The sequence below is a fragment of the Pipistrellus kuhlii genome, unplaced genomic scaffold, assembly GCF_014108245.1.
Source record: "Pipistrellus kuhlii isolate mPipKuh1 unplaced genomic scaffold, mPipKuh1.p scaffold_m20_p_2, whole genome shotgun sequence".
NCBI classification, from domain to species: domain Eukaryota; kingdom Metazoa; phylum Chordata; class Mammalia; order Chiroptera; family Vespertilionidae; genus Pipistrellus; species Pipistrellus kuhlii.
In genome coordinates this window covers 91,191,605-91,216,916 of record NW_023425515.1, presented here as the reverse complement: position 1 = coordinate 91,216,916, position 25,312 = coordinate 91,191,605, and the positions used below count along the sequence as shown (strand labels likewise).

Genomic DNA, 25,312 nt, shown 5'->3' with positions numbered 1-25,312 from the left:
AAGGCTCAACGCAGGAGCTGCCCCCTAGTGGTCAGTGCACTCCCACAGCAGGAGCACCACTCAGCTGACCAACTGATCTGGCACCCACTAGCCTGGCGGCAGCCAGTACTCCCACAGGTCCAATCTCCAGAGAACGGACCAGGCACCAACAGACCAGCACCACCAGCACAATCCCGACAGCACCACCAGCCTCCTGGAAGTCAGCCTCTGGCACCACAGCTGCTTCCCCTCCCTAGATGTTCCACAAGGTGATAAAGATATAAAAGCAGTCGTCAGGTGGCTCCTGAAAACCAGCAGGAATGTCAGTGGGATAGATCCAGATCCCAGGACGCCAAGGGTGTCCCACTGCTCGCCCAAAGGGCCGATCATATCCTCCACCCCCCTTGGAACCCTACCTGTGCATGAATCCATGTACCAGGCCTCTAGTTAAGATCATAAAAATGGAAAGCCAGACTAGTTTATTTTTTAAAAACTCCTTTCCAGAAAAAAATACTTTATAATATTTACACAAGAAATCCAGAGTGATTTCCGTTTTCCATTTGTTTTTATATAGAACCATCTGAGGCAATAGTAAGTACACTACAAGAATCTTCTTACCTCTGGTGTCATTTTCTATTTCTGTCCTCCAGCGATGTAAACAGCTTTCCAGCACAGAAAGTTCTTCTTCTGTTATGTGCCTTGGTGCCGGATGCATGGGCAAGTCTGGAGGTATTCGAGACTGAGTGAATGGTTTGTGAATCATCGATCTCGAAGAGATGGCAGCTATTGATGTAGGTGATGTGCTTGGCAATTCCGAAGAGGCAGCTCCCTGTTGTTCCATTGTGCTGTATTTTTAAAACATAAAGTATTAAACTTTCCAAATTGAAGCTATGGACAAAGACTGCCAAATACATAGCATTAAATTGGCTTATTATTTCAAAAAGAAAAGGTCTTAAGAATAGAAGAGATGTAGAGTAACCTAAGTCCTCATGAGTTTCTTAACCCACAAGGACTACATTATTTTAAGGAAGAAATTGTGGCTATATAGTAGAAATAGCTTGATCATAGCTTCTGAAAAAACACACCAACAAATCTTACGAGTACCAAAAGAATAAATACCTTTCCTTGCTAATACTTACCAGCTTACACTGTAGGAGAAATTTCCAATTTAACAGTATTATTTTCATGAGTAAAAGGTTGAGCCAGATAACATACTAAAACAATCTAAAGTATAACTATGAATAGAAAAAATATGAAAAATTCAATCCACAACCAGAAAATCTATTGAAATAATGAAATAAGAAAGCACCTAGAAGACATATAACAAACATTCTAAGTTAATCTAATCTTTTTAGAATTCATTAAAATTAATCACAGCATGCATCTTATAAAACCTTCTTCAAAGGGTACCAATTATATTATTATGCAACATAGAAAGCACAGCTTGTCTTTTGTATCAAAAAGACTTTTTACCTTGGTAATGCCTGTGATGGTACGGAACCACTAGGTGGGGAACTAGCATCAATATCATCAACAGGAGAAGTGCAAACAGGTTTACTTGAGGCAAATTCCAATGCATACTGCAGAACATCTACCAACGGAAAGCGCTTGGGACCCGAACCATAGCTTAAATATCTATTAACCATAAAATGTATAAATGCTTTAATTTGAATATAAAGCAAATTTGTGTTTGTAATTTTTATAAAACATGATATGAATACTTCAATGAATCTCTCAACAATAAAACTAATTTTCAGATGAAGACAGTAAGACTAAATATACATTCAAGAAATAAATTAAATATTCTCCAAAAGAAACCAAAGCTGGTTAAGTCTAAATGTGTATATACACTGTTATGAATTTTAACACTGCTCTAAGTTTCATCTCCTAAGACTACTTTTTAGTTGTTTTCTGGTTTCATGATGACTAATATTATCTTCCTACTATTTTACCTCTGATTATTTTTCAATATTATTACTGATACCTTTTAAGAATAAGAATTACTGAAATGCAATCTATTATATTTATGTAATAAAGTTTCAGGGTATTTTTAAATTAACACTAAAACAAAAGAACAAAGATTAGATCAGAGGCTGCAAACTGGCAGGTGATATTTCAGCCTGGGGACTTTATCTGAACTACAGAATATTTGCCAGTCTAGATGTTGGCTTCTGGAAATACTCTAACACTTTAGGGATACTGAGATGACATTCATCATGACTCCACCTGCTAGTATGGCTGTCAGCCACTCCCTTTCCAAAGGGTATGCTCTAGGCACCCCTGTCCACCACTATGTTTGACTTGTTGCCCTTCTTCATAAAGCCTCCACAAGGTCCTGGTAGGCATCTGAGTTTGTATCTTCTGTATTAAGGAGGAAAACTCAGTCACCGTTTGTCTTAGAGGAAATCTCAAGAGTAATATTTAGTATCATGAAAGAAGAAACCTCAATTATAAATTAGTTTATATCTACTTTCAGAACCATACCTGTTGTTAGTGAGATTATTTACCTTTAAATAACAAAATAATTTTCAAATGACAACTATAAAAGATTTTAGGTTTCTAACAGTTTAGTTAAAAACTAAACTATACAAGCAAAAATCAGTTCAGAATTATTATCTACTCCTAGGATCATAAATTACTCGAGAAAAATGTAAGATTAAAAATTCTGCATAATCACTAAAAGCATTTCCATAGTTCATAATTCTGTAGAAGTTACAATACCTTTCTAGTCTTTGTTGTAATACTGTAAGGTAATCTTTCAATCTCTTGATCTCTTCCCTCTTAATTCTTGTTATTTCTCTATTTATGTGCATGTATCTTGCAGAAAAAAGGAAAATAGCAATCATTAGTATTTCTAAATATTGTGGAAGGAGATACAATAGTAAGCCTAGTCAGCCTGTCCTGAGCCCTCTCACAGTCCAGGAGCCCGCAGGAGGTGTCCAACTGCCACAGAGGCAGGAAAGGCTCCTGCCACCGCTGCTGTGCCCGCCAACCATGAGCCTGGCTTCTGGCTAAGTGGCGTTCCACCTGTAGGAGCACACTGACCACCAGGGGGCAGCCCCTGCAATGAGCGTCTGCCCCCTGATGGTCAGTGTGCATCACAGCAACTGGTTGTTCCACTGTTCAGTCAATTTGCATATTAGCCCTTTATTATATAGGATATCAAACAGTATAAAATAGTACTTTTGAAAATTTGACAGAATTTTAATACAAAAATATAATAACCTTTTTAAAAACCTCCTTATAACATAATTTCCATTTACTATACCTTTTTGTGACAAATGCTACTACATATTTTATATAAAAATTAAAGACTAACTTTAAGAAAATTAAATGACATTCATCTCTAAACATAATAATTCTTCGTTTGGTTACTAAACTGTTAAAAAACTAATTTATGCTATATCCCAGAACATACCTGTCCAGATATAAAACTTGAGGAAATTCTAATTTGTTGTGAATTTTTTCTGGTCTTCCCAATGCTTGATTAAATTCAAATCTTGACAATTCAAATGTTAACACAGGTGGTAGTTCAGTAAACCAATGCTGAAAGAAACAATAATTCAAAACCTTAGTATCATCTTTCTGTTTTCTCCATTTCAATTTTAGGCACAGGATGTCAGCAATGACATTTTCATATGCATCGTCACAATGCTGAAAAAAAAAAAAAAAATGATTATGATTAGGTATAGTATTTAGATAAAACTCACACTTTTTGAAAATTCCAAGGATGAGGATAACATACAACCAGGAAAGAGATAAAACTTCTAACAATTCTTCTTCCATGAGAATTCTTTATATTAGAATTTATAACCCAAAGAGAAAGCCATTGGTTAAAATCATAACTTAGTAGCTCAAATCTTTTATTTTTTAAATCTATTAGGTCTAGTAATAATTAATGTCGTTTTCTAATACTTTTTAAAATCGAATTTATTTAAACAATACAACAAAATTTAATCAACAATATAGTTGCTGTTGTTTTCTACTACTTGTGCCCAACGCTCAGGAAGCATTTTAATCTCTCTGTTGTAAAATTCTTGTGATTTTGATGCAAAAAATTCCGTCAATGCATTTTTGAGGCATTCTTCATTATTAAATTTTTTTCCAAGAAGAAAGTTTTGCAAAGAACGAAACAAATGGTGATTGGAAGGGGCAATATCAGGAGAATATGCAGGTTGAGGGAGAACTTCCCATTCCAACTGGCGCAGTTTTTCAGCAGTGATTCTTGCAGTATGCGGTCGTGCGTTATCGCGATGAAGAATTACGCCCTTCCGATTAATCAGCGCGGGTTCTTTTTCTCTTAAAGCTTGGGCTAACCTTTCCAATTGGGCACTATACACTGCACTTGTAATGGTTTGGTTAGATGGTAAAAGTTCATAATGAAGAATTCCACCAAACACACATCACTTTTTTCGCATGCAAGTTAGGTTTTGGCGTGGGCTGCGGAGCCTCATTTTTGTCCAACCATTGAGGCCGCCTTTTCAAATGAACATACAGCACCCATTCTTCTTCTCCGGTAACAATTTGCTCTAAAAACGGCAAACGGTTTTGACGAGAGAGGAGCGAACTGCAAATTGTGACTCTTTGATTACAGTTGTTGTCGGTCAACTCATGAGGAACCCATTTTCCAAACTTTTGGACTTTGCCAAGTGCATGCAATTGATTGGAAATTGTTTTTTGTGAACAATTTAAAGTTGTCGCAAGCTCTTGTTGGGTAATTTGAGGATTTTGCACCAAAAGAGCTTGAAGAGCTTCTTGATCAAAATTGGACACACGGCCTCGACCACTCTTGTCATCTAACCAAAAATTTCCCTCGCGAGATTTCTCAAACCAACGCTGGCATTTTCTGGCACTAACTGCATCTTGACCAAGAGCACTACAGATGTTTTTTGCAGCCTCACTTGCTTTTCTTCCTAATTGGAACTCGTAAAGCATGCAGTGCCAAATATGCTCTTCATCCGCCATCTTCTTAGCCCTAGTTTTGCAACAAAAACCAAACCAAACTTTTTCAAGCAAAACTTGTTAACTGCACTTCACACGTTCTGTAGATACCATGTGTTTGAAGGTTATGTCAATACAAGTCAACGCCAAGCAAGATTTTAAACGAATGTTTAAAAACGACATTAATTATTACTAGACCCGATATATTGTTGAAAGTATTACTATGCCCCCCTTTTCCCCCTATAAATCCTTCTAACCCTCTCCCTCCCCCAACCCCAGGCCTTCACCACCCTATTTTGTCTATGTCTATGGGTTATGAATATATGCATTTAAGTTCTTTGGTTGATCTCTTTCCACTCAACCCATCCACCCTTGCCTTTTGTCTGAGATTCAACAGTCTGTTCCATGTGTCTACATCTCTGGATCTATTTTGTTCATCAGTCTATTTTGCTTATTAGATTAACACAAGATTATATTACTATTGCTACCATAAATAGAACATATATTTATTATATTGTAATTAACCATACTGTCAAAACCTGTGACAAAGTTGCAAGATGTAGTACATAAAGACAATTCTGTAATATAAATGATAACAATTCTCATATTAAAAACTAGAAACTGTTTTAAACTTAATTGTTCCATTGGTAATTTAACTAATTTAAGAAAAATATATATCACTAATAAATATTATGGAATTATGTTTGCAATCCTTTATAGTGACTAGTATTTAGAAATTAAATGCCTCATTGCTTTGTACCAACTCCACCACAAACTTTGGGCAATGTTCAGTTAAGCATGTTATACAATAAACTTCAAAAAAAAATTTTTGGTAAAATACCTTCAAGTTTTATATAAATACTGAAGGCCTGGTGCATGAATTTGTGCACAGGTGGGGTCCAGCCGGCCCACCTCAAAAGAGGCCTATAGGGTCCAGGCCAGTGTGGGGAAAGGATGCAGGAGGTTTGACAGCTGGCTCTGTCCCCAATTGGGGTGGGTAGAGGCTGATCGGGGCCCCAATCTGGCCAGTTGGCCACTGCAGTGCACATCATAGTGACTGGTCGTTCTGGTCGCTTGGCTTTCATTCATACACACACACACACACACACACACACACACACACACACTAGTGGCCCTGAATGAGAATTTGTGCATGAGTAGCTTGCGCTGCCTGCCTCAGCTAACTGCCTGCCCACCACAACTGTAACTCTCCACTGAACGCAGCTCACTGCCCTGCCTCCTATAGCTCTCCCTGGCTTGTAGCTCACTACCCCGCCCTCCTGGTGATCAGTCGGTTCCGAGTCATGGCATAACAACCATTTGCATATTTCCTCCTTATTATATAGGATTATTAACTTAAAGAGAAAGAAAAGCCAACAAATTCAGAAGTATAACATAATGGAACAAATAAATTTAAAGTAGTTATTATAAGTGGTTATGCAGTGTACCACTTTTTACTACTATAAAAATAAATTGCCACACTAAATCATGTGTGATATTTCAATAGCCAAAAAATGATACCACACAAATGTCAATAAGCCAAGAGGTCATTAAAATCAAACATCCAAAGTAAAATCAGAAATGAAGTACATTTGGCAAACTGAATTAATTTAACTAAAATCTTGCAAGTTACTACTTTTCTCTAAATAAAGCTAATTAAGTTATACAGTTTTATGGAGAGCAGCTACAGTGTTTAAACAGGTTCAAGCCTCGGACTAATGAGAGGGCACTGTCCACTCGTGGCAAAGCCACATTCAAGTCCTCCTAGCTTGGCGGGCAAAGCCCTCCCAGCCCAATTATGGCCAAAGACTATAGTTGTAAGCTTGACCTTATAGATTGATCCTGTGGTCCCACGAGGCTAAGTGATATAGGCTGCAGGAGGTGCAGCAAGTAAATAAAGCTTGATATGTGCATATAACCGAATAGATTCAAAACCCACAAAAACATTGTAATTAAAACATATGCCAACACTCTTACTTTGCTGTGAGGAATCTGGCTATAAAATATTTGGATTGCAGGCTGTGGCACTATCTCTCATCAGAGAGAGCAGCATCCTACCTACCCCCAGCTTTATTCTCTTGTCCGTCTTTTCTAATACTTCACTGCCCCTCCCCACCTCAGGTTTACCCATGACCATGCTGAGCACGGGACACAGTTATTCAACCATTACTCCCTCCCCAAATGTTAATGATTACCTGAATTGAGAATTCCTAAATTGGATTTGGTTTATGTTTTACTAAAAGTTGAGGTTTAAGAAATTTGTTATATTTTATATATGGGTATCACCTAAAGTTGACTAGATCTAATATCAGAAACATCTCATACTTTTTAAAATTTCTTGAACAGAATTGCTTATTTATTTTGTTCTCATAGACATTGCCAAAAATTTTAGTTAGCTGTAATCCATACCTAAAATTACTATTAAAAATTAAAACATACTCCACAACCAAAGGACTTGTATGCAAGCATATAAGCATAACCAATGGACAAAGACAGAGGTTGGGGGTAAGGGCATGTACTGGGGGTTAGGGACGGCCAGGGACAGGTCAATGGGGGGAAAAGGAGACTTATGTAATAATTAAAAATAAAACATATGCCATACATATCACCAAAAAAAAAAAACTTGTAATGCCTCTGGACGGTGGTCGGCAAACTGCAGCTTGCGAGCCACATTCGGCTCTTTGGTCCCTTGAGTGTGGCTATTCCACAAAATACCATGGCCTGGGCAAATGTATTTTGAAGAAGTGGCATTAGAAAAAGTTTAAGTTTAAAAAATTTGGCTCTCAAGAAATTTCAATTGTACTGTTGATATTTGGTTCTGTTGACTAATGAGTTTGTCGACCACTGACTTAGAATATTATTCTATACTCCATTTTATGATACTCAAGTAAGTATATAAGATTTTAAGAACTGTTAGTTTCATATTTTATTGCAACACTTTATTTTTTGGTGTTCTTAATCCTCACCCAAGGATATTTTTCCATTGATCTTTTAGAGAGATTGGAAAAGAGAGGGAAAAATAGAGAGAAACATCAATTTGAGATAAACACATCGATTAGTTGCCACTTGCAATTGCCTTGACCAGGGCACGGGTCAGAAGGAAAGAGCCTGCAACCAAGGTACATGCCCTTGGCCGAAATCAAACCCAGAACCCTTTCGTTCACTGGCCAGCACTTATCTATTGAGCCAAACTGGCTAGGGCTGTCACCATTGAAACAAAAAAGTCATATACTTTAATTCATGGGAACCTAGAACTGTCAATTAAAATGCTTACATTGGGGATATGTTTCTCTGAAAACCATAAAAAGTCCAGGAAATAGCTTCCAAACCTTTCCAGAAAATGTTCGTAATAAATTGTGCAATATGTGCCTATGGTGAACACATTTCCTCTAACTCAAGCATGGAGGCTCACAAAGACAACTACTAGCAATTGCTTAGCAATGACTGATTTTCGAGATTCATATCTGTCCTTTACTTTCTGCTATAACACTCCCCAAAAGATAAGTACATGTATCTAGATGTATGGGTAGATGGATATACAGATGAAGCTGGAGAGACAGAGTTGGGTGACAAGATAGAAAGCAGTAGACACAGATAAATCCTATATAATAAAAGCCTAATATGCAAATCTACCGAATGGTGGAACAACCAGTCGCTATGACACGCACTGACCCACCAGGGGGCAGACGCTCAACGCAGGAGCTGCCCCCTGGTGGTCAGTGCATTCCCACAGGGGGAGTGCCGCTCAGCCAGAAGCTGGGCTCATGGCTGGCAAGTACAGCAGTTGTGGCAAGAGCCTCTCCCACCTCTGCTGCAAGCGGGCGGTAAGGAGCGAGGGGTCCCAGACTGAGAGAGCCCTAGACTGCAAGAGGGTGCAGGCTGGGCTGAGGCCCTCCTCCCCCCCCCCCACCCCAGTGCATGAATCTCGTGCAACAGGCCTCTAGTCTATATTATAAAAAGCCAGTGCCATAATGCTGTAACAACCAAATGACCGGTCACCATGAAGTAGACGGAGCACTTCTCGGTCCCTCCCCCGCGACACACAGGCTCCAATTGCAGCAAGGCTGGTGGCCAGCAGGCAGGTGGGGTGGTGGGTGGGTGGGCGTGGCAAGGTGGGTGCCCTAAGACAAATGCCACGAGGCACACACGGGTGGGTGGGCCACATGATTTCGTGAAATGGGCCTCTAGTAAGTTTATAATATACTAGAGGCCTAATGTATGAAATTTGTGCAAGAGGTTTGGCCCGCAGAGCATCAGCTGTCTGGTCTAATTAGCATATTATGCTTTTATTATTATAGATTTTGTAAATTATTTCCTTCTGGAGAAAGAAAGTTCTTCCATCTGTCCTTCACATAATTATACTGAAATTTTACAAGAAAAGGGGTCTGGTGTTGCCTATTTAGGCCTGGACAAATTCCAACAATATTTAATATAAGTAACATACTTCTATTCCACCCTAATATCAATGGTTTTTCATCTTTACTTCCAGAACAAGCATGCTGTAAAGACTAGTACCTTCACTGAAAAGTCTAAAACTGAATAATGTCCTAAGAGATAATTTTAACAGAAAATTTTGAGATGATGTGTTTATGTGACAATTTAACATAGATTACTAGAGGCCAGGTGCATGAAATTTGTGCATGGGTAGGGTCCCTAGGCCTGGCCACCGATTAGGGCCAATCAGGGTCTTCCTTCCAGCTGCCAACTGCAGCCTTCCTTCGTTCCACATGCCCCCTGGTGGTCTGCACATGTCATGTCATAGCAAGCGATCGTACTCCTGGTAAAACTCCCAAGGGTACACATTGCATAATAGCCTTTGATTGATAGATAGATAGATAGATAGATAGATAGATAGATAGATAGATAGAGATAGGTAGGGTATGCAGATTTCCCAAATATAGTATGTCTAAATTAGCATCATTCAATGCAAACACATATTTAGAGAATTCTCAATTAGTAGGCAGCTATAGAAATGAAGCCTTAAATTGTGCTTTACAGCACTGTTATAAAGATTTAGGGGGAGAGAGTTGATGCAGATGTTAAACTCACCTCTTGGCCTGATTTTCCTGAATTCTCTGAATGTAAAGATTCAATTTCTCCTTCAATCATAGCAGCTTCTAGGCACTCATGTAGATCTTTGAATCCATTGACCTGAAGTGGGTACTGACCAAACAGTTCAGTATTTTCAAATTTTTTACCTATAGGAGGGGGGAAAGTTAATTAAATTACTATTTCTCAATGTGGCCTTTTAGCTACTAATTGTATCTATGAATGACCCCTTGAACCTGAAAACTTAACTCTGATGGATTATGTTCCAGAGGGTAGTGAGCTAACATGTAAACCAATTTTCCTGTTGGTTTCTAAATGTACATTCACATCCAGCCATATATTCATTTCAACCCAAATGTAACATATGTACGTACTTATTCTTCCAAAAAAAAATCCTTCTAAAGGCAAGATACTGTGCTAAACAATAAAAATACCTATAACAGTGAAAAACAAGAGATGGTCCCTGAGCTGAAGAAACTCAGCCTCTTTTGGAAAAAAGACATCATACACATTAATTGTACACATAATTATGAACAAACAACTGTTTGGTATTGCAAATGTAATAAAAAGTGTGGTGAGACAGACTGCTGTGAGAGGGTAGAAAAAGGGAAGCTGCCTTAGTCTTTAGGGATTGAGAGTACAAGAGGCTTCCCTAGCAAAAATGACTTTCATTCTCAGACTTAGTGAGTGGGAATTAGCCAGGCCAGAGTGTCCAGGAACTGAAGAGTATCCTTGGCCAAGGAAAGCACACACAAAGATTTTAAAGCTGCAAAGAACTTGGCATGTTTGAAGAACAAAGAAGAGGACAATATAGCTTGGGGAAGCAATGGGGAGATGATAACCAAGAGTTAATTAGGTGGGTCAAAATCTACAAAGTCTAACAGCCCTTGTTAAGAATGTTTTCAGAAGGCATTAAATCTAGGAATAATAGGATCAAAAGAATAAGCAAAACAGAGAAATTTCATAGATAAGAGAGTAAGCTGATAGGTGTGCAGTGGGGAGTGGAGGTATTGAGCAAAAAGAAAAAAACTCAATGACAGGTACAGGGAAGGGGAGTGGCAAAAGATAGAGGAGGGTATAGAGGGCATAAATGGTGATAGAGACGTGACTTGGGGTGTTGAACACACAATCCAATGTATAGATGTTGTGTCATAGAACTGTGCACCTGAAATCTGTAATTTTGTTAACCAGTGTCATCCTGATAAGTAAAATAAAAAGGCAAAAACGGTCAGATTTATGTATTTAAAACATTATTTTGGCTTCTGTATTAAGTTGGTGATAGATTATTAGGAGACTATTATGGAATCCATACAACATAGAATAGAGTGTTACCAGTAAAAGTGTATAAAAACACATGAATTTACACACACACACACACACACACACACACACACACACTTATGTATGTATACAAGAAGGAACACCAGTAAGGCTTGATTGATTGGCTCAATGCAGGGTATCAGGAATGAGACTCACATTTCTAGTATCAACAATTGGGCTGATGTTTATGTACTAACGGTGGCCCCACTAAAGGAAGCACAGAGAATTGTTTTTGTTTTAAAGTTGTAGTAGACAAAACTGATTTATTTATTTTTAATAAATCTTTATTGTTCAGATTACAATTGTTCCTCTTTTTTCCCTCTATTGCTCCCCTCTACCATATTCCTATCCCACCTTGTGCCCTTTCCCCATACCCCACTGTCCTCATCCATAGGTGTACAATTTTTGTTCAGTCTCTTCCCGCACCCCCACTCTGCTTTCCCCCGAGAATCGTCAATCCACTCCCTTTCTATACCTCTGATTCTATTATATTCACCAGTTAATACTGTTCATCAGATTTTTTAATTCCCTTGGTTTTTAGATTCACTTGTTGATAGTTACATATTTGTTGTTCATAATTTTTATCTTTATCTTCTTCCTCTTCTTAAAGAATACTTTTCAGCATTTCATATAATTCTGGTTTGGTGGTGATGAACTCCTTTAGCTTTTTTTTTATTTATGAAGCTCTTTATCTGCCCTTCAATTGTGAGTGATAGCTTTGCTGGGTAGAGTAATCTTGGTTGTAGGTTCTTGCTGTTCATCACTTTGAATATTTCTTGCCATTTCCGTCTGGCCTGCATAGTTTCTGTTGAGAAATCAGCTGACAATCGTATGGGTGCTCCTTTATAGGTAACGACCTGCTTTTCTCTTGCTGCTTTTAATATTCTCTCTTTGTCTTTTGATCTTGAAATTTTAATTATGCTGTGTCTTCATGTGGTCCTCTTTGGGTTCCTTTTGTTTGGGGTTCAGTGCACTTCCTGGACTTGTAAGTCTATTTCTTTCACCAGGTGAGGGGAGTTTTCTGTCACTATTTCTTCCAATAGGTTTTCAGTATCTTGCTCTCTGTCTTCTTCTGGGACCCCATAATTCTGATGTTGGTTCGCTTGAAGCTGTCCCAGAGGCTTCTTACATTGTCTTCAACTTTCTGGATTCTCTTCTCTTCTTGCTTCTGCGGGAGGAGTGTCCTCTCGTTCTTTGAGTTCCAAATCTTTGACTTGATTCTTGCGATCTTCCAGTCTGTTTTTAGGACTCTGTATAATATTTTTTATTTCATTCAGTGTATGCTTTATTTCTAGTTGATCCTTTCTCATATCCTCAAATGTCTTGTTAATTTTATTGGCCTTTTCTAGGAAATTCTTGAAAAACCTTATAACTGTGGTTTTGAACTCTATGTCCATTCTTTTTCTTTCCTTCATTTCCTTTCTTTGTGGCCTGCCTCTTCTTTTCATTTTAGCTGCTTCCCTGAGTTGATGGAGTAGCTTTGTGTGCTAAGTATCCTAGCAGGGCCCAGTAGCTCAGCCTTCTCAATTACCTGAGGTGGACAGTCTTGGTGCAGCCTTTTGTGGGTTATGTGTGCAGTCTTGTTGTTAAGCCTTGCTTGTTTGTAGTGGACATAACTGTTTTAGAATGTTCCAAGAGACTTCAAGTTGAGAAGATAGTTGGATATATGAGTCTATAAGATTATTCCTCTCGTCTGAAGCTCTAAATTAAAAACTGCTGACTTACTGGTAGCAGGAAACCAAGACAGTAAATGAGACTGTCTAAGGCAGGGGTCTTCAAACTACGGCCCGCGGGCCGTCTGATCTGGCCCGCCAGGTTTTTTGGGCAGTGAACGCAGCCGAGGTGTTACAGTAGGAATTAGTAGTTCATATAGTCCGGCCCTCCAGCTCTCTGAGGGACCGTGATCTGGCCCCCACTTTAAAAAGTTTGAGGACCCCTGGTCTAAGGAATCAGTAAACAGATAAGGAAGAGGGCCTAAGCTGAGTCCCAAAGATGCCCTACCTTTAATATAAGAGACTATAAAAATAACTACTAAGAAGTACCCACTCAGAAATTTAAAAAGCCAAGAAAATATGGTGCCATAGAAGCCAGATGAGTATTTTTAAGAAAAGGGAAAAATGGAAGAAGAGGAGAGAGTGGAGTCAATAGAATTAATAGCTGATAGGAGTTCAGTACAAAAGCTGAGAGGGACCCAACAAACTTGAACACATGTAAAAAAAATCAATAATCGCCTTAACTAGTTTGGCTCAATAGATAGAGTGTCGGCCTGTGTACAGAAAGGTCCCAGGTTCGATTCTGGTCAAGGGCATGTATCTTGGTTGCAGGCACATCCCCAGAAGGAGGTGTGCAGGAGGCGGTTGATCAATGTTTCTTTCTCATCAATGTTTCTAACTTTATCCCTCTCCCTTCCTCTTTGTAAAAATTCAATAAAATATATTTTTAAAAAATAAATAAATAACCTTAAATAAAAATATTCCTTTAGGAAGAAGTCTGGGCCAAAAGCAAAAGCAGGATGGTTTTAATAGATGGGGAGTTAGCAGATAATATCAAACCCCTTTTCAAAGGGTCTTAAACTTAAATAGGATTAACTTAAAAGCGTGTCTCAATTTTTAAGACATGAGATACCAGATCAGGTCTAATTACCAATGAGAAGACACATTAAAGAGGGAAAAGCTAAAAATAAAAAACAACAGCAATAAAAAACAGCCCATAAGATTATAAGACAGTGAGGTCTGGGTGAAAGCATGAAGGAATGAGATTCTTAAAACATATAAAGAATACTCTGTTGGCATAAGACTAAATATTTCTCTATTATCTGGGGGATCAAATAAAACCAATTAGTGGCATTAGGAATAAATTCAGGTTGCAAAGTCTGCAGCACATATATTTGATGATGAGGGTTTTAAAAACTGTGAAACAATATTATAAACAAAGAATTAGATTTAGGGCCTTAGGACCCATGGTTAGGTTTCATTAGCTTCACAATCAATTCATGAAAGTTGAAGTAAAGTGTTTTTCAGACAATGACGTTAGAATTATAGTAGAAAAGATAGAAATTTTTAATGCAGAAAACGGGATAGAAGACATTGATTAAATAAAACAAGTATGACTACCAGGTAGGGTTAGAGAACTGGAACCAGTGAAGCTTGATTTACTACAGATTCTTGATCCACTACAGTTAGCCCACTTTTTGAAGTGACTTTTCCTCAGCAATTTTAGGAACTCAGAGCATGCAGAAAGAAGATGAAGAGCTTAATAAATGTCAGAAAATAGCCAGACACGGTGCTAGAAATCAATCTGGGAAAGGGAGTTTTAGATATTTATTCAGATAATTATAACGAACAAGGATGGAAATAAAGAAAAGGGCTGAGAGGAACTAAATGGAGGAATCAGTGGACTATAAGTTCTTTTTGCAAGGGGGGACTTTAGCAAACAAATGGAAATCATCCCATTGGGACTAACTGTTCTGACACCTCAATATAATTTTTTAAATGACTGACCAAATTTTTAGCCCCTGTCTTTTTATGAATTCTAAGTTATAAAACTATATTCAAACAAAATTTCTTATGAATCCATTACTTTCCCTGAAGGAAAGCCAATTTTCCAAATTTTATACTTTGGCACTTCCAAAAGTTGATGCATTGGGCCATTCAGGAAAAACAAGTTATCAAAAATTTGTATTTTGGGGCTTAGAAATATTATTATTGGAAAGTATATCTACTGACTCAGTTCAGTCCCTTGTTAGGAAAATCAAAGTGTAACTGGTTTGGTTCAGATTTTAAGTAATAGGCCTTTAGGGAAGATGGAGTAGTATCATTCTTAACTGAATTTTCAAAAGGTAGAATGCAACTCTTTCTTGAAAACTAGAGTCTAAAGAATATTATAATGCCTTAAAAAGTCCAATATTCCAATTATGCTAAATTGCTAAACTCAGCTTTTAATATTCATAGACTTAAAACCCTTAAAAATAGTGATCATAATACCAAACCCAGTATTCAACTCCAATATTATTTTCAAAAGATCCACCAACAACTGCCCCTGTAATCCCTGCATCCCAATAATTCACAGAATCACAGAAGCCTTCCCAGGGAAAGAACAACAGGATAATATTAACTAAATATCAATTAGCATGAGGTAATACACTCTGTACTTTCCTTTTCATAGCTCAATTCTATGCTTTGTATATAAATGACTAGTGGTAGCAATGTAACAGGAATTCTAGACAGAGTAAGCCAAATTAAAATTAAAAGTTATTCAACAAATAAAGAGTTGCTATCAAGACAAAGAAGCTAACAGATAATATCTCTTCATTGTAATACCTTCAAGGACTCCCACAGCTAAGAATCTTCCATAGAACAATTCTACCATGGGGTTCTTTGGTTTCTCTTCATCCCTAAAGCATGTTAAAAAACATAAATATGGTTATAATTTTTGGACCTAATAAAGGAAACATTAAAAGAAGAATAGCCTCTGCCAAAGTGATAATGTGTAAGAGGTTATCATGCACTCAGCTGTTATTTAGTGTCACCTTTGGAAAGGTACTTAAATCTACTTTTCCATTTCTTCACTTGTCAACTGAAGATAATAATGGTAATTAAACTCACAAAACTGTTTTAAAGGTTAAAATGAGTTATGCAGGATGTCCTTACAAGAGGACCTTATAGTCAGTGCCCATGAAGTGCCTAGCTTTTCTATTATCACCACACACTTCAGTCTCGGACCTTCAGTCCTTATGATATATGCTTTTTTGGACTTGTTGGGAAAGGGGAAAGCCACCCTTGATCAAACATGCCTTTTCGCCAAAACCGGTTTGGCTCAGTGGTAGAGCGTCGGTCTGCGGACTGAAAGGTCCCGGGTTCGATTCCGGTCAAGGGCATGTACATTGGTTGCGGGCACATCCCCGGTAGGGGGTGTGCAAGAGGCAGCTGGTCGATGTTTCTCTCTCATCGACGTTTCTAGCTCTCTATCTCTCTCCCTTCCTCTCTGTAAAATATCAAACAAAACAAAACAAAACAAAAACATGCCTTTTCCAGCCCTAACCAGTTTGTCTCAGTGGATAGAGCATCAGCCTGTGGACTGAAAGGTCCCAGGTTCGATTCCAGTAAAGGGCATGTACCTTGGTTGCGGGCATATCCCCAATAGGGGGTGTGCAGGAGACAGCTGATTGATGTCTCTCATCGATGTTTCTAACCCTCTATCACTCTCCCTTTCCTCTGTAAAAAATCAATAAAATATATAATATTTTAAAAAAAGGAAAACAAAAACAAAAAAAACCATGCCTTGTCCACCTTCAAGTTGAAGGAACCTACAAGTTCTACTGTTCTGTCAGACTAATAGGGAGCCTCTGTGTGAACTTGACCTAAGGTCGTCCACCCTGGTTCCTGGTTTTTAAAAGTTCAAGTTCCTTGTACCTTTAAGGTTCTAATACTAAAATGTATTGGGCAAGTTTCCTGAGTAAACGATATCTGTATCCCAGTCGATACCCGAGTGTCTTTGAATTTCCCTCAGTAATTTGTTAACTGGTTTACCCGGGACCCCAGTCCTCCTCTCCAGGCTATCCGGATTTCTGTAAGCCCTTCCGTGTTCTACCTTCAACATGAATCCAACTGCTTTTCACCTGCAGACCTAGAAGAATGCCACTTGACTATTTCATGAAACCTTGTCTTCTGAATGAGTCATTCCATTCTGATTTTGAAGATCTTGCTTATTATTTACTTACTTTTGGTTAACTTCTTTTGGGTCCTAAGCACCTTATATGATCTGGTAACTAACAAATTATCTCCCCCTTTTTTAAAAACAGTTTTAAAGGGGCTAAATTTTTTCTGTATCTTCAGAAATCTTAAGCCTTATTTGAAATATGTCCCTCTCCTCATTGAATCTAATGAAAAGAACTGGGCAATGTAGGATTAGTCCTTTCTGGGATAACTTTTTAGACCTTTCTGGTTAGATTCTGACCTTATAGTGAAAATCTAAAGCTACCAGCATTTGTGGCCATAAATTCCAACAGCTTATCAATAATATAGAGGTAACATTTAGGCTCCCAGATGTCTATCTCAGATTCCTATTTATTTGTTGACACTGAGTATATTAAAGGAAAAAAGTGAATGCTACTTATAGAGCTCTTAAAACACCATCATTATGTACAGTAACTTACGTCTCCTCTTCAGCTTTCATTTGGAAGGCATCTTCTAACCAATCTAATAATTTGTGTGTAAACTCACTCACATCTTGCTGTAGAAAGAAAAAAACAACAACAACTATTTAATTTTTAAGCCGATTAATAAAAATACTAAATATTGCAACATAAAACTTGCACCCAGACATTCCATTCAAACATACAACTACTGACTCATCATAAAGGTATTATATGAAATCTTTCACATCAAATGCAATCAATATTTATAACTTAACCAGAGCACAAAATCAGTATTTGAGAAAAACAAGCATTATATTGATAATTATTGTGATTAGCTTTCACTTCAGGAAAATAAATATCAGAATTCCAACTTACAAATCAGATTTCTATTTATTAATTTTTATTTTTTCCCTTTAATTGAATTTATTGGGGAGACAATGGTTAACAAATTATATAGATTTCAGCTGCACAATTGTATAACACATCATCTGTATGCTATTGTTTGTTCACCACTCAAGTTAAGTCTCCTTCCATCACCATTTATCTCCCCATACTCTTTTTCATTTCCCTACAACCCCTTTCTCCCAGCAATCACCAAGTTTTTTTTTGTTTTTTTTCCTTTTTTTCCTCAATCCCACTCCTCATCTCTTCCCAACAACTGTCAGCCTATTGTCTATCTATGAGTCTGTCTCTACTTTGTTTAAATTATTTTGTTCATTAGATTACACATATGAATTAAATAAAAAATAATATTTTCTCAAGAAAGCTTTGTTAATGAATAAATGCATATAAAAGTATGCATATCACCAAAAAATTCTTCATTTTATAAAGAATTAATACTGGCTCCTCTCTTAGAAGGAAGATGTGCCTTTCTTCATTCAACTTTTCAAAGGCCTATCCACTTAACTAAGATATCTGACTGAGTTCAATCAATCCATGAAAGAAAGATAAAGCAGGGTAAGCAATTTGTCTTTATCAAAATAGCTCTAAATATAAAACAAACTTTAATATCACATATTTTTCCATCTAGAAGTTGTTTAAAGAGCATCTAGGCCAACTTGCACATCTTTAAAATGTTGAAACTAAGGTCTAGGAAGAATAAGTAAATTACAACCATATCATATAGTTCAAGACAAACTCAACACAAAAATCCAGTTATAAACATCCATACTATCTGTAGTAAATTAATAGTAGCCCACCAAAATACTGTCTACCTGGAACTTCAGAATACAAACTTATTTGGAATAAGAGTTTTTGCAGGTGTGATTTAGGTTAAGGATCTCAAGATAAGATCATCCTGGGTTAGGAAAGACCTAAATCCAATTGTGAGTATTCTTCTAAGAAACAGAAAATGAGCAAACACATAGACACACAGGGGAAAAGGCCATAAAAAGATGGAGACAGCGATTGGAGGTATGTTGCCAAAAGATAAGAATACAGGAGTCAAAAAGATGATGGAAGCAAGAAAGGCTTCTCTCACTTTGAGCCACTAGAGGGAGTAGTGCTCTGCCATCACCTACCTACACTTAGGATTTGGGTCACTAGAACTATGGAGAGAATAATTTCCTGTTTTGAAGTTCACTCTGTTTGTTGTACTAATTTGCTACAGTTGTCCTAGCAAGTTATAACACTTTAAGACCTTCAACACTTTTCTACAACTCTGCTTATCTTGCAAGGTTATCTGACAAGAAACAAAAGTTTCCTCGTTATCATAATACTCTTCAGAAGAAAATAATCTGTATTTTTTAGCAATGAATCTAAAATTTACAATTATAAAATAATTCTACCTGCTTTTATCAAGAGAAAAAATGATAATATTTTAGTTTTAAATTAAGTTAGAAGAATAATTAAATTTGGCAGTACTGTATCCCAAAAAGTATCCCCCTGAGATTCTTGCATATTTCAAAGTGATATAATTAAAAATAATATGAAATGTACATATAAATTCACTTTTAAAAATCATGATGCTTACTTTACTTATAGATCCACTCCACTATGCCAATAATGTGTCCTTTAGATTTGAGTATCTAGGAATAGAAGAGAATCAAACCTATATCTGCCTCAATTAATGTGCAACTAATTTAAAGATTCCCCCCCTCTCCCCGCTTAGGGAGCAAGAAAGGGAGAGAAATATCTATATGAGAGCAAAACATCAATTAGCTGCCTCCTGCATGAACACTACAGAGGATTGAGCCTGAAACCTGGCATGTGCCCTGACCTGGAATTGAACCAGTACCTTTTCTGTGCATGGGACAATGCCCAACTGACTGAGCCACACAAGCCAGGGTGGTGTGCAACTACTTTAAAGCCCTTGTAGAGAGGAAGAAAAAGAACCCAAAGCAAACGCATTCACAGTGTGGCATTCTGAAGCATGTCATAGTATTAACAACTCAATGTCTTCCATCCACTCTAACAAAACTGAAGTCTACTCATATACATACAAGGCTTCTAATGAAACCTGTGCTACCTCATTTTTAAATATGAAAAGATACCTAAAGATTATTACACATCCATAGAAAGCTTCAACACAAAAGAAAATAGCAAAAAAAAAAAAAAACCCAAAAACAAAACAAAACAAAACAAAACAAAACAAAAAAACAATTTCAGAAGAAAAGTTAAGTCAAGGAACAGAAGTGACTTGTAAAATTTAGCTGCAGGAAGACAAAATGGTGGCAGAACAGGCAGGCCTCTTGGGCACTTAGTCCCAAGGCCAGCCAGGAAATACCACTAAATTGGAAAACATTCATTCACCTGGAATGTCCAACTGTGGTCCAGCTGAGAGAGGACTTATAACAAGGAAGAACAGAAGGCACCTGCAGACTGGTAGGAAGGGCGAGGTAGTAAGAGGTGGGGAGGCTGGAAAGGAAGGAGCCGTGCTATGGGAAGAACTGATCTGGGAGCACAGGCAGGGTTCCACACACCAGTGGTGGCAGCGGCGCGAACCAACCTCTGTCACTATCCAGCCCATCGTGGCCTGACCTGTGGCAGTGTGACCCGCAGCACCCATATCGTCCAAGCCGCTGTGAAAGGTAACAAGACTGCTGGCAGCAGCAGCAGTCTAGACCTGGCAGACCAGAGCCAGTGAGGGAGAGAGCTGCAGTTTCGACTTCCCTTTTCTTTTCCTTTTTTAATCACAAACTCAGAGCACAAAAGTTTTCATTTGCAACTGCACACCCAGTGCAGAATTGAGGTGCCTGAGGACAGGTGGGCGTGAAAAGCAGGGCAGAGAGACTTGGGAAAGCAGTAGCTGGGAGTCCTGCATTGGGTCCTTCATACGCTTCCAAATCAAAAGCAAAACGACCTTTCTGCCTGGAAGGAAGGAGCTATGGGCTCCTAACACCCAGGAGGCAGGTATAGGAAAAAAAACTGCCCCAGGTGAAACAGCCTACCACACCCTGCATTTTGAGCTTTACAAGGGAATAAAGGCAGAGGCCAGCTTAAGGGTCTGAACAATCTCAAGGACCCTTAGTAAATGTATTGGAGGAGGGGCCATCTGCCCCACTAATTTAGGAATGAGAGTGATAAAAACTTCAGGGTCCTAGCTGACCTCACTGGTCTCCATACAAGGGTCTCTGTCTGGCCAACAGCAGAGTAATATTTTGGGCCACTCATGGAGGAATAAGTCTGGGACAGAAAAAAACACCCATCATATGCCCTGAAAGTAGACTGACAGTTGGCTGACAGGCAAAGATGGGCAGTAGTGGAACATGGGGATTCAGAGGAAGAGTGCTGAATCATCCCTGAACTCCAAGTAGCTAACAAACCTTCTCTAGAGGACAGATTGGTCCCTTCTGCTAGCAGATAAGGCCTGTGGAGACAGACACAAGTGGTGGACTGGTGGATTGCTTGGAGCTTCACGCAGGGTGCTAAAAGCCAAAGGACAGTGATTGACAGTGGGTTGCACCCAAGTATCTAACATAAAACCCAGAATTGGCAAACAGAAGAGGGGGGTCCTAAGCCAGCTTCCATAGGATATTAACCCTTTGCACTCCGAACCATTCTGGACATTGGCTACCAGCTACTTGACGCTACTACACGTGTGTTGAATTAACTCAATTCCCCGTAATCACTAATAAACTGCAATGTCCCCCCTGAGAGGGGACATCCGAGTGATATGCTAGAATTCCGATGTCCCCTGAGAGGCGACAGCGGAGTGCAAAGGGTTAAAAATTTGGCTTAAACGAATAACACTTCACTTTTTCTTTCTCTTTTTTGCACATTTCTTCCTCTCTTCATTTTTTTCCTCCCATTTTTCTTCTTTCTCCTTTTCGGTTTTTTTCTTTCTTTCTCCCACTTTTTAAAATTGATCTTTTTTATCTATCTGCTTTATTGATGCGTTAGTATCCTATTCTCTATTGTTTTGTTCATATATCTAAATTTCCTCTTTCCTACACCTAGTACTCAATTTCCCTCTTTCATTTTTCTTCCCCTGCTCAATTTTTAATTTTTTTTCTCTTCTCTTTCTCATTTCTTCTTCTGATTTCTTAACTGTTTCACTTCCTAAATGTAGGCCTACTTGCACTCTCCTGTATTCTCCTTTGCAAATATCATATTTTCCGGCGTATAAGTCGACCCCCTAATTTTACAGTTAAAACATAGGTTTAGGCCTACAGTTGCTGTATAAGACTACCCCCACTTCCGAGGCAACACCAGTTCTTTTTTTAATGAATGACATTTTTCGAACATACCATAATATACCGTACATTGATACGATAAATGGAAGGTCTCTTCACAAGTGGCAATGCCATGAACTTGACCAAGAAACAAGAAATCCAAAAGAGAACATTAACAATGATGGCATCATCTGGAAAGGAAATTACATGAAGAACTTGCAGAAAACGCTTGTTTGTGACTGACTGGGATGATAAGAGGTTTTTCTAGGCAGAGGAGCATTGTGAGCTTAAAATCCTTCAAAATCCTCATCATGTTCTTCTTCTGACATCATAAGTTCATCAATGACCTCTTGTGGTACATTTGTAAGAGTCATCATATGGATCAAATTCCAAATCAGATGGTGTGGCTTCAACTTCGGCTTCCCCTTCATCTTGCCACAAGAAGTCATCCTCCATACCGTCCAAAGAATTTGATTTGCCACACTTCTTGAAAGACCCAAGTACTGTTTCTTCAGTAATATCATTCCAGGCTTTTATGACAAAGTTACACAAAACATCCAATTGTGGCGCACGCATGTTTCCTCCTTTTGTGAATAACTTTTCACAGCTAACCATCCACTCATTCCACTGTTCTCTAATGCGATCTTTAAATGGCTTATTTAGGCACACATCCAGTGGCTGTACCAATGATGTCAATCCTCCAAAAATAACTGCCGCATCTGTGTTTATTCTTGCCAGCCTGTTCTTTGTGCTAGTAGTTAAATGAGCCCTGAGCATATCCCACTCCAGTAGGCTACGTTCTTGACGAAGTCTACCTGGTCACCTACTCCATACATTATCAAGCCATAGCTTTATCCCTTCTTCATCCATCCATCCTTTTTCATTCACATGTACAAAAACTCCAACAGGGAACATGATTTTCGGCACTGTTTTTCTTTTAAAAATAATCATTGGTCTTAGTTTGGCACCATCAGCTGTACATGCTAGTACCACTGTAAAACTGGACTTCCCATGTCCTGTTGTTTTAATTAACACTGTTTTTGCACCTTTTGGATTAACAGTTTTATTTCCAACCATATCGAAATTCATAGGAGTTTCATCCATATTTCCGATCTGACTTAATGCATAGCCATGTTTCTTGCGCTGTTGTATTACATATTGATGGAAATGACTTACTTTGCCATCAAGATCTGCAGGTAATTTTTGTGTAATTTTGGTCTTTTGCCTCAGTACCAGATTGTGCCTTTCCAAGAACCTAGTACTCCAGGATACAGTGGCTTTAAATCCTTTGCTGTTATCTGGGTTAGATTTGGCCCACTGAAGTGCAAACACTTATTTTGTTTCGTGTCACTACATAACCATTTTGATGATGCTTAAGAACCATGTCTGCTACATGCTTTTCGAGTTCTGGCCAATAAGAGGTGCCTCTTCTTAATGCACACTTATTCCTTGGCATACTCTTTAATGCATCTTCATTTGCTTTCCAGTCTCGGACCATCTTTTCTGTTACTCTATACTGTCTTGCCGCAGCACAGTTATTGTGTTCCTTGGCAAAGTTTACAACTTTCAGTTTGAAACTGGCTTCAAATTTCCTTCTTCTTGCTGAAGCCATGATGGGTTCTTTTCTACCAGCCATTTGTTGTACCCCCACTAATCTTTTAGGCCGGGGTTATACAGTACTGTAGCTTCAGCTACACACAGAATGTTCTATTACGGTACCTTTTAACTCACTGTATGTGTCCTGATACAGCAGCTTTGGCTACACAGAACGTTCCTGTGCTACAGCTGTATGTACCACGGTGAGCCAATCACAACAAGCAAAGGTTAAAAGGTTATAATAGACCACCTCTCTGACTCTGGCCAATCTAAGCAGGCTTCTAGAACACAGTGTAGCTTCGGGTACAGAACATGTATAATTTGCATGCATAGAAAGCCTGCTTGGGCCAAAACCTGTTTGGCTCAGTGGTAGAGCTTCGGTCTGCGGACTGAAAGGTTCCAGGTTTGATTCCGGTCAGAGGCATGTACATTGGTTGCGGGCATATCCTGGGTGGGGTGTGTGCAAGAGGCAGTTGGTCAATGTTTCTCTCTCATCAATGTTTCTAGCTCTCTATCTCTCTCCCTTCCTCTCTGTAAAAAAAAAAAAAAAAAAAAAAAAAGCCTGCTTGGAATGGCTGAGTTAGAGAGGCAGTCCGAGCAGCCTTGCAGTGATTGGTGTGGGATCGAGTTGGAAAATTTGTTTAGCGGCATATCCAGACAATTTTCGGGATCGAGTTGGAAAATTCGTTTAGTGGCATATCGAGACGTTTTTCAGGATATATTTGGCATATAAGACAACCCTCGATTTTCGGTTGGCTTTTTTTTCCCGTTTCAAAAGTCGTCTTATACGCCGGAAAATACGTTATAATACCTCATTTTTTCTCTACTTCTTTTTCTAAACCATGGTCCTCTAATTCTTTATTCTTATTTTCTTTATTTAATCTATAGATTCTCTTCCCCCACCCACATTTCTGGGTGCTTTTTGACTTGTTTGTTTATTATGCTTTCTCCACAAATTCCTTCCTTCCTTCCTCCCCTCCCTTCCTTTCTTCCTTCCTTCCTTTCCATCCTCTTTTCTAATTCTCTTTTCTCTGGTGGTCACTGTTGGGGTGATAGGGGTCTTGTATACATTCTTTTTCTGTTCCTTTTGTGTCATGTCTTGTCCTGTAGTATTTTGTGCTGTTCAGGCAACACCTCCATATTTGTTGGCATGATATGGTTGGGAGTAAGCCACATAATCAGACACTCTAAAATGACACTCCATCTAGGAATGGGACAATAACATTCAAGACCCAAAGATTTCAAGTAGGGGGGTTTCTAGAACACCCAACTCAGGAGACCTGAGAGACTGTACCACTCAGTCCCACAAAACATCTACTACATAAGACCAACACAAAAAATCTGGGTGGCCCAGCAGTTTGATCTATATATAAAAACAAATACATAGGAACAGCAAAAATGGGGAGACAAAAAAATAATCCCCAAATGAAAGAAAAGGAGAAATCACCAGAAAAGGAACTAAATGAAACGGAGGCAAGAAATTTGTCATATAAAGAATTCAGAGTAGCCAAAACCGGTTTGGCTCAGTAGATAGAGCGTAAGCCTGCGGACTGAAGGGTCTTGGGTTCGATTCCAGTTTAAAAACCATGTACCTTGGTTGCAAGAGGCAGCTGATCGATGACTCTCTCATCAATGTTTCTAGCTCTCTAGCTCTCTCCCTTCCTCTGTAAAAAAAATC

The 25,312-nt window shown here is 38.5% G+C and overlaps 1 protein-coding gene across 15 annotated transcripts in view; it reads right to left on the bottom strand.

Annotated features, from left to right (window-relative positions):
* Positions 1–25,312, bottom strand: part of USP25 (ubiquitin specific peptidase 25) — a 181,817-nt gene that overhangs the window by 67,239 nt on the left and 89,266 nt on the right. For 14 of the 15 annotated variants that reach the window (XM_036448664.2, XM_036448666.2, XM_036448668.2 and 11 more), the window contains 7 exons: positions 17,444–17,520; positions 15,609–15,682; positions 9,970–10,118; positions 3,398–3,525; positions 2,701–2,796; positions 1,453–1,614; positions 598–824 (listed from right to left, as the gene is read on the bottom strand). In XM_036448664.2, the coding sequence (XP_036304557.1) occupies positions 598–824; positions 1,453–1,614; positions 2,701–2,796; positions 3,398–3,525; positions 9,970–10,118; positions 15,609–15,682; positions 17,444–17,520 (913 nt within the window). The remainder of the gene's footprint in view (positions 1–597; positions 825–1,452; positions 1,615–2,700; positions 2,797–3,397; positions 3,526–9,969; positions 10,119–15,608; positions 15,683–17,443; positions 17,521–25,312) is intronic. The other variant, XM_036448669.2, reaches the window with a different exon arrangement.